General features: G+C 48.0%; 1 protein-coding gene across 4 annotated transcripts in view; it reads left to right on the forward strand.

The window, feature by feature from the left end:
- KLHL3 (kelch like family member 3) overlaps positions 1 to 16,362 on the forward strand; it is a 154,037-nt gene extending 137,675 nt beyond the window's left edge. For 3 of the 4 annotated variants that reach the window (XM_044226963.1, XM_044226936.1, XM_044226953.1), the window contains 4 exons: positions 1,601 to 1,729; positions 5,274 to 5,414; positions 7,417 to 7,560; positions 11,666 to 16,362. In XM_044226963.1, the coding sequence (XP_044082898.1) occupies positions 1,601 to 1,729; positions 5,274 to 5,414; positions 7,417 to 7,560; positions 11,666 to 11,694 (443 nt within the window). In that variant the 3' untranslated portion in view covers positions 11,695 to 16,362. The remainder of the gene's footprint in view (positions 1 to 1,600; positions 1,730 to 5,273; positions 5,415 to 7,416; positions 7,561 to 11,665) is intronic. The other variant, XM_044226946.1, reaches the window with a different exon arrangement.
- The last annotated feature ends 233 nt before the right edge of the window (positions 16,363 to 16,595 follow it).

Genomic DNA, 16,595 nt, shown 5'->3' on the forward strand with positions numbered 1-16,595 from the left:
CTCCTCAGAGCATGTTGTGTATGTGGAGGGAGTACTGTTTTGTTGTGGGCCTGTTGACACAGAGGGTAGCCTGGCAACGTGTTGATCTCGTCTACCCTGACTCTGAAGCTCTTTAGCAAGGGTTTACCTGGGGCAGCAGAGGGTCGTCCTCACAGCTCTGATGAGGAGCGTTTCACGGGGCCTCTGCTTGCCTGTGGCCTGGTAGATACAGCTGTCCATGTTGTCACAGTACTCTCCTCCCTCTCCCTGTCTCCTGCCATGGTTGCCCGGTCTCAGGGACTCTGGGGTTGTCCTTGGGAGCTTCTCATCTCCTCTATACCCCAGGCCTTCCTCCCCCTGGCCCCGAGTGACTTGGGCTTTGGTGAGTGGTGGGCAGCTCGGTGGGCCGTGGTAGTGTCCTGGCCTGCATATGTTACAGAAACAGCCTGGACCCTGGGAGAGCTTCTGGATCAGGCATTTTTCTTCTAGCTCAGGTGAGGGCAGAACTGGGGAGGAGGTATCCCTTTCTTTTAGAAGGTCCACTGGAAAGGGGCAGAAAACAAAACCAGCTTCAATGATAGAGGAAGAAATAATTTTATGTATGATACAGAAATAGTCATGATGTACAGCACAGTTTTGAGCCTCTTTCTAACTTAAAAAAATTTCAGACTTGAAAATAATAGTTGTACTTTTGTTATCTCTCCCTTAGTAAAGCACATAGTGACCAAAAAACCCTCTTTTAATTAGTAACTATTAAGTGCATTTGCATTGGGTGGTGGTTATTTAGTCTACAGCTAAGGTTTAAGATCTTTGTCATCACTCTCTCATTCCCCATCAGTCTGTACCCACAGGTGTGGTAGGACCTCCCCTGCCCCCACCCCAACACATGGAGAGGGAGAGAGAGGGACGGAGAGATAGGAGACCTACCATATTTCTGCTCTGGGAGAACTCTAATGCCAATTTCCTGCCCCTTGTCTAGCCTCACGCCCAGCCCCAGGCAGAAATGATGCTTTTGGGTAGCAGCTTATGGTATGTTTATTTTAAAAGTGGGTAGTGGTGCTTCAGGGATCTTGTGCATGGCTCCAAGATCACAAGGGAGGAAGTAGATGAATTCCAGCCATCCCAGCCTGGAGTGCACACAGAGCAGTCCACCCACATGGTCCATTTGCGGTGTTGTGGACAGAACACACAACTGATGGTGAAGACAGGCTTTGAGTTCTCACTGAAGAATATTTTCCCATCTTTGTTTTGTCTGTTGTTGTGAGCCTTCAGCCAAAAAGTCAAGCTGCCTGCCTGGAGCTGGGACCCTCAAGCTTTCTGTGTCTTTATCCCCTTACTTTGGAGAAGTAATGTAACTCATGTATCGTGCTAGCAAGAGTAGGCCAAGTCCCTTTGGAGCCAGGGCATAGCTTTGCAGGGGTTATTTAGGGTGCTTATTTAGAAAGATGCTCAGTACTGGTTCAGGGAACCTCACAGCTCACAAGGAAGTAAAAGGCAGAGATGTGAAGCAGGCTTAGTCTGGTTTGTGGTCTGTCCGGAGGAAAGGGGCCCTGCACTCTGATGGAGGTAGAGGGGCCCCCTTGGGTTAAAGATGGAGTTTCAGCCACTGCCTCTGTTCTAGGGAAGCTGTATGCTGTTGGGGGTTACGATGGGGCTTCCCGCCAGTGCCTGAGTACCGTGGAGCAGTACAACCCGGCAACCAATGAGTGGACGTATGTGGCGGACATGAGCACGCGCCGCAGTGGCGCAGGTACGGAGGGGTGGGCTGGGGAGGGTCAGGGTGCGGGCTTTGTCTGGTCCACTCTCACATGGGCCTGGACCCCAGCAGGTGCACAGTCTACCTTATCTTACATTCCCTTCCCAGTCTGTTCTCTAGACTGTGAGCTTTGTTGTTTGTTTTTTTGAGACCACTCATAAATGAAGATCATACAATATTTTCTTTGTTGGACTTACTTCACTGAGTATAATGTGTTCGAGGTCTTTCTTTTTCTTTTCTTTCTTTCTTTTTTTTTTTTTTTTAAGATTTTATTTATTTGACAGAGATCACAAGCAGGCAGAGAGGCAGGCAGGGAGAGAGAGGGGGAAGCAGGCTCGCCACTGAGCAGAGAGCCCGATGCAGGGCTCAATCCCAGGACCCTGGGATCATGACCTGAGCCGAAGGCAGTGGCTTTAACCCACTGAGCTACCCAGACGTCCCTCTTTTCTTTCTTTCTTTTTTTTTAAAAAGATTTTATTTATTTGTTTGATGAGAGAGAGATCACAAGTAGGCAGAGAGAAAGGCAGAGGGGGAGGGGGAAGCAGGCTCTCCATTGAGCAGAAAGCCAGATGCAGGTCTCAATCCCAGGACCCTGAGATCATGACCTGAGCTGAAGGCAGAGGCTTAACCCACTGAGCCACCCAGGCGCCCCAAGGCCTTTCTTTTTTATATACTTTTTTCTCTTTTGTATTTTTGAAGATCAAGTTGTGATCTCACTTTATAGTACCAAACATGTGACCACTTCCTCAGCAGTCCTTAGAAATTATGCCATTTTAATATTCAAAAATCTTTGTGTGCTTACTGGTTAGAGAAGAAAAAAAGGTGTATGGTTCCATTTAAGAAGCATTTGTGTTTGGAATGCTATTTTTAGTGGGCTTGTTTCTGCTGATTCTGACCAGTTGGCCCTTCCTGAGCAGAACGTGAAGCAAATGCCTGAAAGGACACCTGTGCTTCAGTGCTGGGTCTGCTCGAACTTGCCTTGTGACCTTGGGCATGTCCCTTCCCCCTTTCTGGCCTCCATTTCCTCAGATGTGAAACGAGTAGGTTGGAGTAGACATTCCTTTGGGGCCAGTGCAATTCACACATCTCTTGTCTCCCCTCCCTTCATAGAGCTCTTTTGGTAATTGTGGTGTATAGAGGCTTGGTAGAGTTGTCTTGGTACCTCCTAGGAATCCTCTGTGACTTTAGGTGTGAGATCAAGTTCAAAGCTCAAGGATGTAGGGACAGCTCAGGAGGAGTGGGGCAGCCCCGAGATAGGGGGCTGCTTCTAGGAACATATCAAGGAGAAAGCATGGAGGGGCAGCCCCATGTGGAGCCCCCAACCTCCCTCATCTGCCTTAGATCTGCTTCTGGAGGCGGACCTCTCTATCTCTCCAGGCTGCTCTAGGGTTATTGCTGTGTGGAACTTTCTTGAGTTGCTCTGCACTTTTACCTGGGCTAGCGGCCCTCGATAGTGGCATCTCTCCTGCCTGTGTCCCTGGGCGAACTCAGTTTAGGGGACGCTCTTTCTCCTAGAGGTGGACTCTACTCACCTAGAGGCGCCCAACAACTGACCCACCCACATGCTCTTTAAATGGTTATTCTAAAGCCTGTCAGAGCCCTGGCATCAGGCTCCCGAATCAGCTTTCGTTTTGTGCTTTGTGTCCCTAAAGATTTGGGAAAGCTGCACCTCTGGAGTGGAGAACCCACATACTTGTGATGGTGGGTGTTCTTTGGTGGCCGAAGACTCAGAGACTGAGGCCTCTGGCTGCCTCTGGGCCTTTGAAGGGCCAGGAGCTGCTGTGGCTCAGGTTCTGGGAGACCTCTGTGTGAACATTTGTGCAAGGGCAGGAGGGAACCTCAGGGCCTGGAACAATGCTTGCTTCTTCAAGTAGAGCATGAGCCGTGCTAGCAGATGGTTGGGGGGTAAAGAGTTCATCTCTGGGAGTCAGGCTGAGCTAGGTCCTGCTAAGCACGGAAGAGGGGCATATGAGGCTGCTTTGGAGCACACTGAACAGTCTTAAACCTGGGTCTGTTAGAGACCCGGGGGTCTGTTAGCTAGCCGTTGTTGATGCAACACCACCATCTGCTGTTAGTTTTGGGCAACTGTGAGGAACTGCTAGCCCAGCCGCGTCATTGCTAGGTGGGATTTTATGTATTGCGTCATTCAAACAATAAACCCAGTACCCCCAGGCACAGGGAAACAGATGTGGTAAGACAGATAAGGTCCTTGTCCCTGGGAAGCTTACATCCTAGAAATCAAGGCCTCGGGTCTCACGCTTGGCTGCACATCCCAGTCACCCGGTGTCCTTGTTCTGATTCCCAGCCAGGGTCTCTAGGAGGGAGGCCCCAGAATCGCTCTTTTCAACATCTCCTCACCCGATTGAGATGCAACCTGTTGTGGGGCAGGGTGGTCTGTGGGCCCCTGGAGCTCCCTGTGCAGTCCAGCTTCCTCGCTTTGCAGGTGGGAGAACTGAGGCCTAGAAAGGGCAAGTTAGAGACTCCGGTCCAGACCCCACGAGTCCTGGCCTCCAGGTCAGTTGCTCTTTTGGGGATCCTTTGCCACCCTCCTGCCTGCTGGCTTTTATTCCCATGACTTGCATGGAAGGATTTTAAAAGGTTATTCTTTTTTTGTCTTTTTTTTTTTTTTTAAAAGATTTTATTTATTTATTTGACAGAGAGAGATAGCGAGAGCAGGAACACAGGTGGGGGAGTGGGAGAGGGAGAAGCAGGCTTCCTGAGGAGCAGGGATCCCAGTGCGGGGCTCAATCCCAGGACTCCAGGATCATGACCCGAGCCGAAGGCAGGCGCCCAACAACTGACCCACCCACATGCTCTTTAAATGGTTATTCTAAAGCCTGTCCGTGATGCCACTCTGGGAGTCAGCTCTGGCTTCTCAGCATGGGGCGTGTGGAATGCTGCTCTCCTCTCTGCAAGCTCAGAGGAGAGCATGCGGCAGAAAGAATGGGTCCTGCTTCCCCGCGGGGCAGTCTGCGTGGTAATGATGTCACCGCAGCTGCTGCGCAGCTCGTTCCCGAGTTGCAGTCTTTCTCCGCAGCCAGTCTAATAGAAGGCTGCGGAATCCGAGTGAAACAGCATTGTAGGAAAACGTGGCCACACAGATAGCCCAAAGGGAGGCCAACTTTGACCCTCTGGAAATAACTACTCCTGAAGTTTTGGAGGGTGTCTTTCAGTCTTTTTTTTTTTTTTTTTGCCTTTTTTCTATTTTTCTTTGCATGGGCACTCTCCCCTCCCCATTTTATACCACATACATACACACATATATGTCATGTATGTATGTATATTTACATTTCTTAAAATTAGCCACGGAGGGATTTTTGCTTTATTGTTGGGGATTCTCAGGTTGACAGGTTTAGGCAGCCAGGGCGTCCGTCATTCTGTGTGTTTTACAGATGAGGGCACTGAGGTCTGGGGGAACAAAGCAGCACTCCCCCAGGCCACCCTGCTGATGATAGCTGCCCAGGACCGGACGCCAGGCCTCCTGGTTTCTAGTCGTGGTTGCCAGCCAGAGGCTGGGACGCTATGCTCTGCTTTTCAGGGGTCGGGGTGCTCAGTGGCCAGCTGTATGCCACCGGCGGGCATGACGGGCCCCTGGTGAGGAAGAGCGTTGAAGTTTATGATCCTGGAACAAACACCTGGAAGCAGGTGGCAGATATGAATATGTGCCGGCGTAATGCAGGTAATGAGACTGCTCTCTCCTTCTGCCCTTGGGGGTGTGGGTGCAAACAGTAGCTGTTAGACACCGGCGGAGGGACAGAACCTGGCCCAAGCTTGTACCTCAAACAGGAGTATCCATTCGCCAGATCAGTGCTGGGCTAGCAGAGGGGAGAGCTGGGGAACACATCCGCTAGCCACAGGGTCTGCCTGCTTAGATGCAAGGGGCTGATGACTTTCGCTGTACATGCTAGGACACAGACTCCATCAAAGCCCCTGGCCCGCAGGCTCTGTTGGGTAGCTAGGCAAGGGGCTGTGTGGGCATGGCCGGTCAGTGACACTTGGTTCTATGTTCTTGGCCTGTACCTGGTTCTGAGAACCTCTCACTTCCCACCTGAAACCCATCTCCTTCTTCCTACGGGTTGCCAGGGCCCTAATTCATTGTCCAGTGGGAGCACTTCCCATATTCCTTGCTCTGTACCTCCTGTCTCTCTGTCTCCTCCCTGTTTGCCTTCCTGTGGGAATGGTCTATCTTAGAGTGTTTAGTTTTTGTTCTGGGAGCCTGACCTCCCTATTAAACTCTTTGCTTTAACAGCTTTATCTTGTGGATCGTGTCCTATGTTGGTATATCTTATTTTATGCCTCTTTACTCTAGGAAAGTGTTGGCTTAGCTTAGCTTCCCAGACTGGAAAGGCAAACAGGTAACTTTCAGGCAGATTTTTTTCCTTTATACTCAAATTACCTGTTTGCTAAACTCATTGGTAGGTCACATGTTGAAAGTGTAAACAGAAGGGAGTTTATTAATTTGCCCACTGCCTGAGCCTGCTATGATAAAACTTGGCATTTGGCCTTAAGCCCTGTGAGCGAGGGATTACAGAACGCCCAAGACAGCTAGGGTATCAAAAATCCAAGAATTAAGTTTTGATGTAAATGACTATATATGTATATGTTCACATAGAGATATTTCTATTTTTTATAGCAAAAGTGGAATCCTACTCAGTGCTGTTCTACAACCGGCTTTTCTAATTCACTTTACAATCTTTCACAACTGTCTTTTTATAATGTGAAGTAGACTTACGTGATATTTTAAATGGCTGTATCACAATTTAAATATCTCATCTACTATTGGGCTTTTAGATTATTTCCATTTTTCTACCAATAATGCTTTTGTTATTATAAATGGTCTTATGGCTAATCAGTGCACACATCTCAAATTATTTCTTTAGAATTTAAGTCCAGGAGTGAAATTCTTAAGCCAGAGGGAGCGTCTTTGCTTCCAGTACTATCCAGGAAAGCAGTACATTTTATCCTCTCATCAGGATCTGAGATGATCTTCATCAGTACTGACAATTATTGCCTCTTGAATATCATCAACCCCCTCATGTGATTTTGAAAGAAGACACAGCGTATTAGACCAAGGCCTTGTAAACTCTTGATGAGCAAAATAATGTTTTCCTACTCTTGGCCCCTGCAGCATGAGACTTTGCCCTCACACCAGCTCTCTGTGAGATCAGGGTGGGAGGAATGCCTTGTCCCTGGGGGCTGTGCATGGGTTTAGATCTAAGTAATGTGGAGGCATCCCAGATATAACCACTAGGCACAAAAGGATAGCTATCCCAGTGTTTATCAGAGCAAACCTACAAGCAGAGCGGGAGTAGTGTGTATGAGATTCCCTGAGCATAGCTTGGTCTGCGTGTGGGAAGTCCACATGCTCCAGTAGAGAGGGGCCTATACCCATAATGAATTAAGTATTTATAGGGTCAGGGGCCAGGAATGTCCCTGGGAGCATGAAGCAGTGAGAGCTCCCAGTCAGAGAAGAGACCTTCTTAGAAATGGGGGATCCTCAGGGCCCAGTGGTTATTGTTGACATGGTCTCCCATTGAGCAAAATCAGACCTATGAGCCGGTTCACTGGGTCACCTGGAAGGGGAGGAGGAGTGCCTCCCGGGCTCGCCATGCTTGTTTCCCATCCATTCTGATCCCCTCGTGGCTCCTGCTATGATGTCTCCTATGGCCTCTGCTTCCCAGGAGTCTGCGCAGTGAATGGGCTCCTGTATGTGGTTGGAGGGGATGACGGATCCTGCAACCTGGCTTCGGTGGAATACTACAATCCCATCACTGACAAATGGACGCTGCTGCCGACCAACATGAGTACGGGGCGGAGCTATGCAGGTCAGTGTCCTGCCCCCAGTTCTACCTTCACCCCTGCCCCACCCCTGCACCCATGGAGCTGAGTTTGCTTAACTTGGGACTTCGTGCCTCCTGCAGCGATAGTAGATAATTGTCACATGCCACCACTCTGTCATTCTGTGCTCACAACAGATACCCCTGCTGAGCCTGGGTTTCCCCAGCAAACCGGAATATAGGCCCAGAATTCTTTTTAACACCCATGTTTGCAGGGGCCACTTCCAACTGCTCTGATTTGTCCTAAGATGGTGGGTTTAGAATTTCATTGCCATCTCTGGGCTCCTACACAGAATAAGATATAGTTCTTGCCTTGTAGAAATTTAATTGGAAAGATAAGATCTGTCTATATGAAGTAGCACATGGAAGGCAGTGTACCCATGACTTCTCAATAGAATGTACTATGCGGTCTGTATTTTAAGACAGGTGAGAACTTCCCGGAGGAAACAAGGTTGGATCACCTCTGAAGGTGAGAGCTGCCCTTTGCCAGGGACTCCCTGTGCCAGAGGTGGTGTGTTAGGCACACTGTACCTATTCACAGCCATCCTTTCAAGAACGCCCTGGGTGAATGGGACCGTATCCTTCCATTTTACATGTGATGAAACTGAGGTTTGGGGAGTCTAAGTCACCTGCCCAAGACCACATGGCTAAAAATGGCAAAGTCAGAATTCAGACTCAGGTCTGACTGCTGAGCCCATGCCCTCTGTACTATCCCAGCGGAGGTGGAGAAAGCACTCCAGGCAAGAGGTGGAGGCAGCAGTAAGCACCACGCTGCTGTGGAGGCTTATTCTTGGCGAGCGTGTGTGATGGGCTCGGTGAGGTCTGGGAGGTCGGAGCTGCTGACGACAGGGCTCTGTAGGGAGACAAGCAAACTCCCATACCCATGATGTAGTTCAGCAACCTGCACCTTGTCTTCCAGAATCAGGAATATTTAGAGCTAACAGTGATTTACAGAGCACATAACAACATCCCAGGCATGAACCCAAGTATTTGACACCCATGATCTCCTTCAGTGTGCATCATAACTCCCATGGTGTTCTGATTCCCTTTTTGTGGTAGAAGGTCAATCAGTCTTGTTTGGATTTCAGTGCAAAGAAGGGCTGTGCTGTGCAGGCTTGAAGGGGCTCATATCCTAGATTGTCAACACAGGCCGTCAGTTGTAGTGAACCGATTTTACTTTTTTTCCTTGTTTAGGACTTTTCTCAACCAAATAGAAAAGTTTTTAAAGGCATGTTGGTCTTTCAGTGATTCTTTCCTCACGATTAATTATTAAAACGAGAACTTTCATTTTCTTTTCAATACGGTTGTGGGAAGAGCTCAAGTACAGACAGCTTCGAGTACGAGACAGTGAGGCCAGTGAGGGGTCCTCCCTCAGCTCCTAGTGGATCTTAAGGAGAGGGGAAGATTTAGGTGTATGTGGTTAGAATTTCACATATGGGCTGAATATTTCATGTCTACCTCTTCATTGTCTGTCTGCTCTAGAAGTAGCTGCGAAACAGACAAGAAAAAGCGCAATTTGTCTTCAACTCCATTGACTGAGTGTATCCTTCTTTTTCTTCTTCTTCTTTTTTTTTTTTTTTTTTAAGAATCTCAAGAAATTGCCTGCAATGCAGAGGTAGATGGATTTGGAGTTTTATTTATGATAGCAAAGAACTGAGAACTACTTAATATCTGAGATCTGAGAAATAGTCAAACTGTGAAATATTTGTACAGTGCAAGTGTTTTTAATGTTACGAGAACATGTTCATGACAGGCTGTGGGTTTAAAAGGGAGGACGCCCCAAGGGATGTGCCCCGCAAGCTCAGTCACGCAGTCCTGCATCCCGGACGTTTGAGTAGCAACTGCTTAAAGAAGGGGGCATCGGAGTCAGATCTCGTGGGTTCCAGTTCTGTGCCGTGGACTGGGGCTCTGGGCAGGGTGTTCGGTCTGACTGAACTTCTTGTTTTCTCATTTGTAAAATGAGAATGAAATCATAGCAAGTTCCTCACAGTTGTTGTGCAATAAGAGTGGCACGCTTAGCACAGTGTCTCCCTGGCGTGTAGATGATCACAGTTATTTTTAAAAGCCAGGAAATAGTCCAAGAAGACAATGGTGATGCTCTTTGTGTGTAGGGTTTTAAAAAAACTTTCTTTACTTGTTTGCTTCTGTGTTTTCCAGATTTCCTGAAATGAGAATATTTTACCTTTTTTTTTTTTTTTGGAAGATTTTATTTATTTTGAGAGAGACAGTGTGTGTGAGTTGGGGGGAGGGGCACAGACAGAGGGAGAGAGAGAGAATCTCAAGCACCCCACTGAGGGTGGAGCCCAACCTGTGCCTGGATCTCAGGATCCTGAGATCATGACCTGAGCCAAAATGAGGAGCTGGAGGCTTAACTGACTGAGCCACCCAGGTGCATCAAAAATATTTTACTTTTATAATCAAAAGAGGAGGTTTATTTTTTAAATTTTATAGATTTTATATATTTATTTGAGAGAGAGAGAGAGAGCACAGGCAGGGAGAGTGGCAGGCAGAGGGAGAGGGAGAAGCAGGCTCTCTGCCGAGCAAGGAGCCTGATGTGGGGATCATGACCTGAGCTGAAGGCACACGCTTAACTGACTGAGCTACTAAGGTACCTCCAAAGAGGAGGTTAATATAAAACAACAACAACAACAACAATATAGGACCTGGCTTTTCTTTTCTTTTTTAGTGCTACCTTACGAAAGAATTCTGAGGTGCAGGTGAGATGGTGTCAAGGTCAGGCAACACATCTGGGTCTGTGGACTGCAGTGTTGCCCACCTCTGAGCTTTTCTATCTGCACCTTTATCCCGAATTCAGATGCAGTGTCTTAGAATCTCTCTCCTGGGATATCCTGGCATTTCTCTCAGGAGTGTTCTCTCAATCTCCTCTGTAGCCAGAAGATTTTATAGTCATGGGACCTTGTTAAAGTAACTGTCAGTTACCCCAGACCAACAGACCTTACCTGTAAATTAGGATTTTGTTCAGTTGAAGACACCAGAAGAGCAGACATGTACTTGCTTAAGCAAGGAGGGAGTGTACCTATCTCAGGCAGAAGGAAGACCAGAAGTCCAGGGCTGGCCTAGGGCTCAGGCTATCATTGAAGAACCAGGCTTGTTCTCCCTTTTCCGTTTTGCTGGCTTTACCAGTAGCCACCACCACCATGGGCTGTGTGTAAGCCACCTTTCGGGTGGGGCACTGGACAGAGCCAAAGCTGCAACCTGGGCAAACGTGTGTTTGCAGCGGTTTTGGCCAGGCCTGGGGCACGTGGCCCTGCCAGCTGCCAGGCAGTCTGGGAAGCTGAGTCAGTCATATGCTGTCTCTGCCGTCGTGAACAGCAAGTAGAGGGGAGGTTGGCTGAATCCACCTATGGTATTTGCCATGGAGGCATTCTAGGATCATCTGTGGATTCATAAGTTAACCATGGAGTAGAGTTCACTTTGGCTAAAGTCATTGTGGAGACAGACATTGTCTGGACTGTTGTTCCGAGCACAGTATTTAGCATGGGAAGGGTCTTTCCATCAGGTGACATCACACAGCATGGGAGCTGAGCCTCAAGAGGTCAGTGGTCTTGCCTAAGTTCTCCCTGCAGCTGGACTGGTGGCCAAGCTAGGACCGGCATGCAGTTTTTCTTACTTGCTTGAAGTCAGTTCCCTGTTCTTTCTAGTTCATTTCAGTATCTTGTAAAAGTAGGCATGAATCCTTGTCACTTGTCTTACAGTGATGGAGAGGTAGAACCAAGGAGCTGCCTCTGGGTCCCCTGTGACAGTGTGGAGTGTCGTGAGGTTGAGTTCTGGTCTTGGAAAAGAACTCCTTGAGATAGGAACCATGTTCATGTGATGATGCTAGGGGAGCCCACTAGCTGTGGTGCTGAAGGCCTGTGCGTGCAGGTTCAGGTGTCTTGCCGGGCCTTGGCCATAAGAGTGGGAAAGAGCCCACTGTGGGCAGCCTGAGTCCTCAGGTTCTCCGGGGCTTGGATACAGACATGCTCCTTCCCCTTAACTGGAGCTTTAGGATGGCTCAGACCCATGAACCCCTTGGTTCTCTGAATATCTTTGAAGAAGTGGAGGTGCTCACTTTCTTTCCCTTTCATCATAGGTGTTGCTGTGATTCACAAGCCCTTGTGACCCACAGGCCCACGGCCAGGAGGTAGAGGCAGGGGAAGGGTGCTGCCTGTGGTTCAGAACAGCGCCGCCGTGACTGTTGGTGCCACTCGCCGCCGGAGTCCTCAGTGGAGCAAGACATGCCCTCCTCCAAAGTGGCCGAGTGGCGTCCGGCGTGGAGACTGGTGATTGCCTCCTGCTCCCCTGAAGTGTTCGGGACTCCCCCCTGAGCAGTGGGTTCCTAAAGCTCCAGGCAGCACCTGGGGGCTTTTTTGTGTGTTTCTACATGAACACCCAAGAACCTGGGGACAATGTGTGTGTGTGTGTGTGTGTGTGTGTGTGCGCGCACGCATGCGTGTGTGTATGGAACATGCTGTTTCACGAAGTTGGGGGATGTGTGACAATCTACTGGATTTCTTTACTACTGATCCTTCTGTGCTAAAAATCAAATCACAGAAACCTCTCTTCTGGATTTGCCCTGTGGGAACCCCGAGATTCCTAAAGCTGCTGACCTCTGGAGGTCTGGGTGGACAGGCCAGGAATGTCCAGAAAATGACTGGTGATGGGGGTGTTGCTTTGACCATGCCCACAGACTGACTTTGACTCCTGGCATGGTCTGCAGAAGAGCTGGGCATTCTTGAATCTGCGGTGTGTCTTCTGTGTGCGAGAACTGGGAACAGATGGGGTCCCCAGCCCCTCCACTGGGTGCTCTTCCTTGGGCTTTCCTTCAGGAAGCAGATGAGAACTATCTGGTCCTTGGACCACTGGTCTTTGAGGTTGTGGATTCCAGGCTTGGGAGATTTTGTGTCTCTTCAATTGGGAAAACTAGCTCTTTGGAGAAGTCTTGAGTATCACACTGGAGAAAAAAAAAATATACACTCACATATATATACACGAACAACTAAAACAAAACAACAAACCAAAGTGGTAAGGCAGTTCCTGCCAATAATGGTCTCAGAGAGGATCCTACTTCTGAGTTTTCCTGGGATGGGACAGTCCCCATCTATACTTATTATCCATGCTTAATTCTTCCTAGCAGCCCATTTTACTCTCAGAAGTGTCTTGGTTTGGAGAATAAATAAAAGCTCACCCTACCTCCAAACCCAGAGATAGTTTTGCCCCTGCCTTAGGGGTCCTATATGATCTAGATGGCTGTGGATGACCTCAAGGGAGCATACCAGCTGGGGCTGGGCCTCAGCACTAGATGGCGATGGTCAAGTCTGTCTGAGGTCCTCGTCTTCCTTTCCTTGTGCTCTCCCCCTGTTCCAGGGCCTGTACCCTCAGAACACTCTTTTCCTCCTTGTTTCTCCTGAGAGGGAGGAGACAGTGGTAAATGCCCAGGATGTGTGATCTCTCTCAGGGATACTTGCATTTTAAAAGAGGAGCTTGGTGAGAGCTTTGCTAATTCACTGGTAGAAATTATTAATGATAGAACGTCAAACATCTGGAGGGGGTGGTGGGTATTTGAGGAATGATTTTCATTAAAGAAAGAAAGAGGAAGGCAGTCAGGAAAGAAAGGAAGGAGGAAGGAAGGAAGGAAGGAAGAAAGGTGAATCTGTTCCTCACCTCGCAAGTCACTTATGTTGGAATTTGTGGCATAAGGAGGGAAGGTCTTGTGTCTTGAGAGTACTCTGACATCATCAGGGCTGGGCTTTAATGCTCCCTGATTTTGGGGTCCACTTACAGGAGTCAAGGGGCTTTATGAAACCTGATGTGGGACTTCTGATCTAACTGGGCTACTTCCAAGCAGATCCTGCAGGAGCCTGGCATCCCCTCCAGCTCCCGGCTGCAGTTAGAAAGCCAGTAGCCTCCCTAGCTAGCTGGCCTCTCTGTGTATTTAGTGTGTATTTTTTGTGCACTAAACACTCAACTCTCTTGAAGAAGAAACGACTTCTGTTGTTGAGCAGATGTTATATCAGTGAGACATTTGGAGGGCAGCACCAAGGCATCCGGAATTCTTAGCATCAAGGAATCCGGAAGAGGTTGGAATATCCAGCTTTGTTGGGCCTGGAGGAAATGTCTCCAAAGGAATCAAGGCATGCCTTCATTTGGGTGCTGTGCCCTCACTTGGCACTGGAGATGACTGTGGCTTCAGAGCTCTGCCTGGGCTCCGAGGCTGATAAAATGAGCTTTTTGTTGCAAACGTTTTTCTTCCTGGCCTGAGGAGGATTTGGGACTCGGTTTTGGTTCCTGGTGGGGATGAGGCTGGGGGATGGGGGTCCCTTGTGTGCTGTTCACTCAGCTCCTGATTTCAGATGAAAGGTGAACTTCCCACCCCCTTTCCCAACACCTAGGAGCTAGACTTGGATGCACATGTGGGTGAGGTTCTTGTTTTTAATCTGCCCAGAGCGAGTCCCTTCCCTGAGAGCATGCTGGCCATGGTTTCTTCTCTTGGGGTGTTTGCTATTGGTTCCACCTGCCGGGAAGCACAGCCCCCTGCTGGTAGTATTGCTGAGGCCATGGTCACCTCATCCTCACATGTCCTTTCTCACAGGGACTCCAGCACTGGTACGTCACCACCAAAAAGCCATTCGGCTCTTGCTGCCCACAGATGCCATTTAAAACCTACTATCTCTCTATCACTAGGTACGATTCTCTCTCCACAGTGAACACAGCCCACTTGATTTCAGGTCTGTGCTGGTCACGTGGTAGGTGAACCCCTCACCATCCCCCCCCCCCAGTTTGGTGGCCGCAGCTGCTTGTGCATGCAGCTTTGCGGGGAGGTGTATCTGAAAGCTGATCACGGTGATGAAATGGAATTGCGGCCCAAGGTTAGAAGCTGCTTAGATGCCGCTTGGATACTGATTTGGACATCACAGAAGTCAGACTCTGAATTCCAAAGTTCCTTCTCCTCAGTATCTAATGGCTCTCTCCTTCTAAAAAGTTGCAGTATTATGCAAATGAAACTGACCTCATTTTCTTCTATGCAATAAGAATACTTAATTCTGTTTCACGACAAACCAGTTGCAATATCCCCTAACATGCTTTTGAGCGGTGTTACTTTGATATCTGTTGTGTAATATTTGTATATTCCTGAGCCAGAGCCTTTCAAAGATTGCCTTTTTATAAAACTGAAGCTATAGCATTCAGGCTAAACTTTTAATGTAGATATTTTTATAAGATCATTTTTTAGGATATCTGAATTGATTTTTATTATCCATGATAATGAAGTGTTGTGTTCCGTAAGTCATTCCATCTCCTAGTTCATGCCTGTAGCTATTTTCTGTCTGCCTGTCACCCTCCAAAACTGATTTTTTTTTTTTTTTTTTTTTTTAGTACTTCCAGATAGGTGAATCTTTCTGACTTTGAGTCTTCTTTCTGATGCCATATTCAAGGGAGATTGCTGGAAAACACAATCCCTGGTGTTTCTGGAATTGCTTAGGGACTAATGTTTAGCCTGACTCAGCAATTCCCCAACTGTGTTGTCTGGCCACTTTGTTTTTGGAGTCGGCTCTTTGCAGAGGGGAGGCTGGTTGGCCCCTCTCCTGGTGGCTCTCCCTGCCTGGTGCTGAGCCTGGCCTGCAGTGGCATGGAGGCGCTCGAGAAAGGGCTGCCCTGCAGTGCCCACTCCCAGGAGTTTCCTAGATCTGGCAAACCAGTTCTCATTCTCTTCTGCCCCTCATTCTTCCAAAACCTCCACCAGCTAAAGGCCTTTGTTGCTGGAGGATATCCCTTTTGGAAGCGTCTCCTCTATGAACTTTAGAAGAGGGCTTACTCCTCATGATCATTAAGAATGTGTTAAGCTTGTGCTTTATAGATGCTCACAGTATACCTAAAACTTTCTTCCTGAGCTGTGTCTGCACTCCAGGCTTTATTTTAGGTATTTATCTGCCATTAGCCTCATTAAACAGTTCTTTTATTTTTATTATTATTGGGACAGGTGCCATTTCAATTGCCTCCATGCTCCCCATTTGCACCTTGTTGGATCAGGTTGGGAGGTTGACCAAACTCATATTCCAGTTAGCTGGAGTTTTTAAGGCTTTGTTTGCGTGGAGAAGCAAAGAGGTTAGAATTTTTTTTTTTTTTTTAAAGTGTTTGCACTGTTTAGAGTCCTAAGCCCCTCGTGTTTAGCTGTGCTGTGTGTGCCGTGTGACCGAGCAGGTGAGCCAGCAGCATTTTCGACATTTGGGAAGGGAAGAGACTTCTCTAGTGGATAACCACCGCCTCATAGCCCCTGCACAGCCTTTGTCATGGGGCTGAGTGTCTCATGGGTATGGCCTTAGCCAAGGCAGGAAGGCATGTGACGGTGGCATCTGGAGAAACAAACTGCCCTAGTACTATGTTCTTGCCCACGGCTATGAGATTGAAAACCATTCTCCCCTGTTTTTCAGTGGCAATAAAGGACACTTGTTGGATTTTTTTGTTTAATTTGTATATGATGTATAAAATACTTTGAAAGAAGACTCAAGACACTGAATGTGGATGTCTGTATGGGTGCTCTGTCCATGTGGTTGTCCATAGGCGACCTGACTTGATCACTGATGCCCTGTGAACACACTGCTTCGGTCAGGTCCTTGATCTCCTATTTTCTGCTTGGATGTTAGAGCCCATCTATCCAGCAAACAAACACTTGTCCCAGGCTCCATCAGTTACAGCGATAGCCGAAGAAACCGTTCCTCAAATGGATGATTTCAATAGGAATCAAGTTCAAGTTTCCCATACTTAATGTTAATAAAAGCTGAACTGTGAAAACCTTTCTCAGTCTTTTATTTCCATAGTCCAGGTTCTCTACTTTGTCTTATTCCCACATTATCTTCAGATTAAAATTTCTTTTTTCTTAAAAATAAAGCTACCCTATGGCCCTGCAGTTGCACTACTGGGTGTTTACCCCAAAGATACAGATGTAGTGAAAAGAAGGGCCATATGTACCCCAATGTTCATAGCAGCAATGGCCACTATGGCAAAACCATAGAAAGAGCTGAGAT

Source organism: Neovison vison, chromosome 1 (genome assembly GCF_020171115.1).
Source record: "Neovison vison isolate M4711 chromosome 1, ASM_NN_V1, whole genome shotgun sequence".
NCBI lineage: Eukaryota > Metazoa > Chordata > Mammalia > Carnivora > Mustelidae > Neogale > Neogale vison.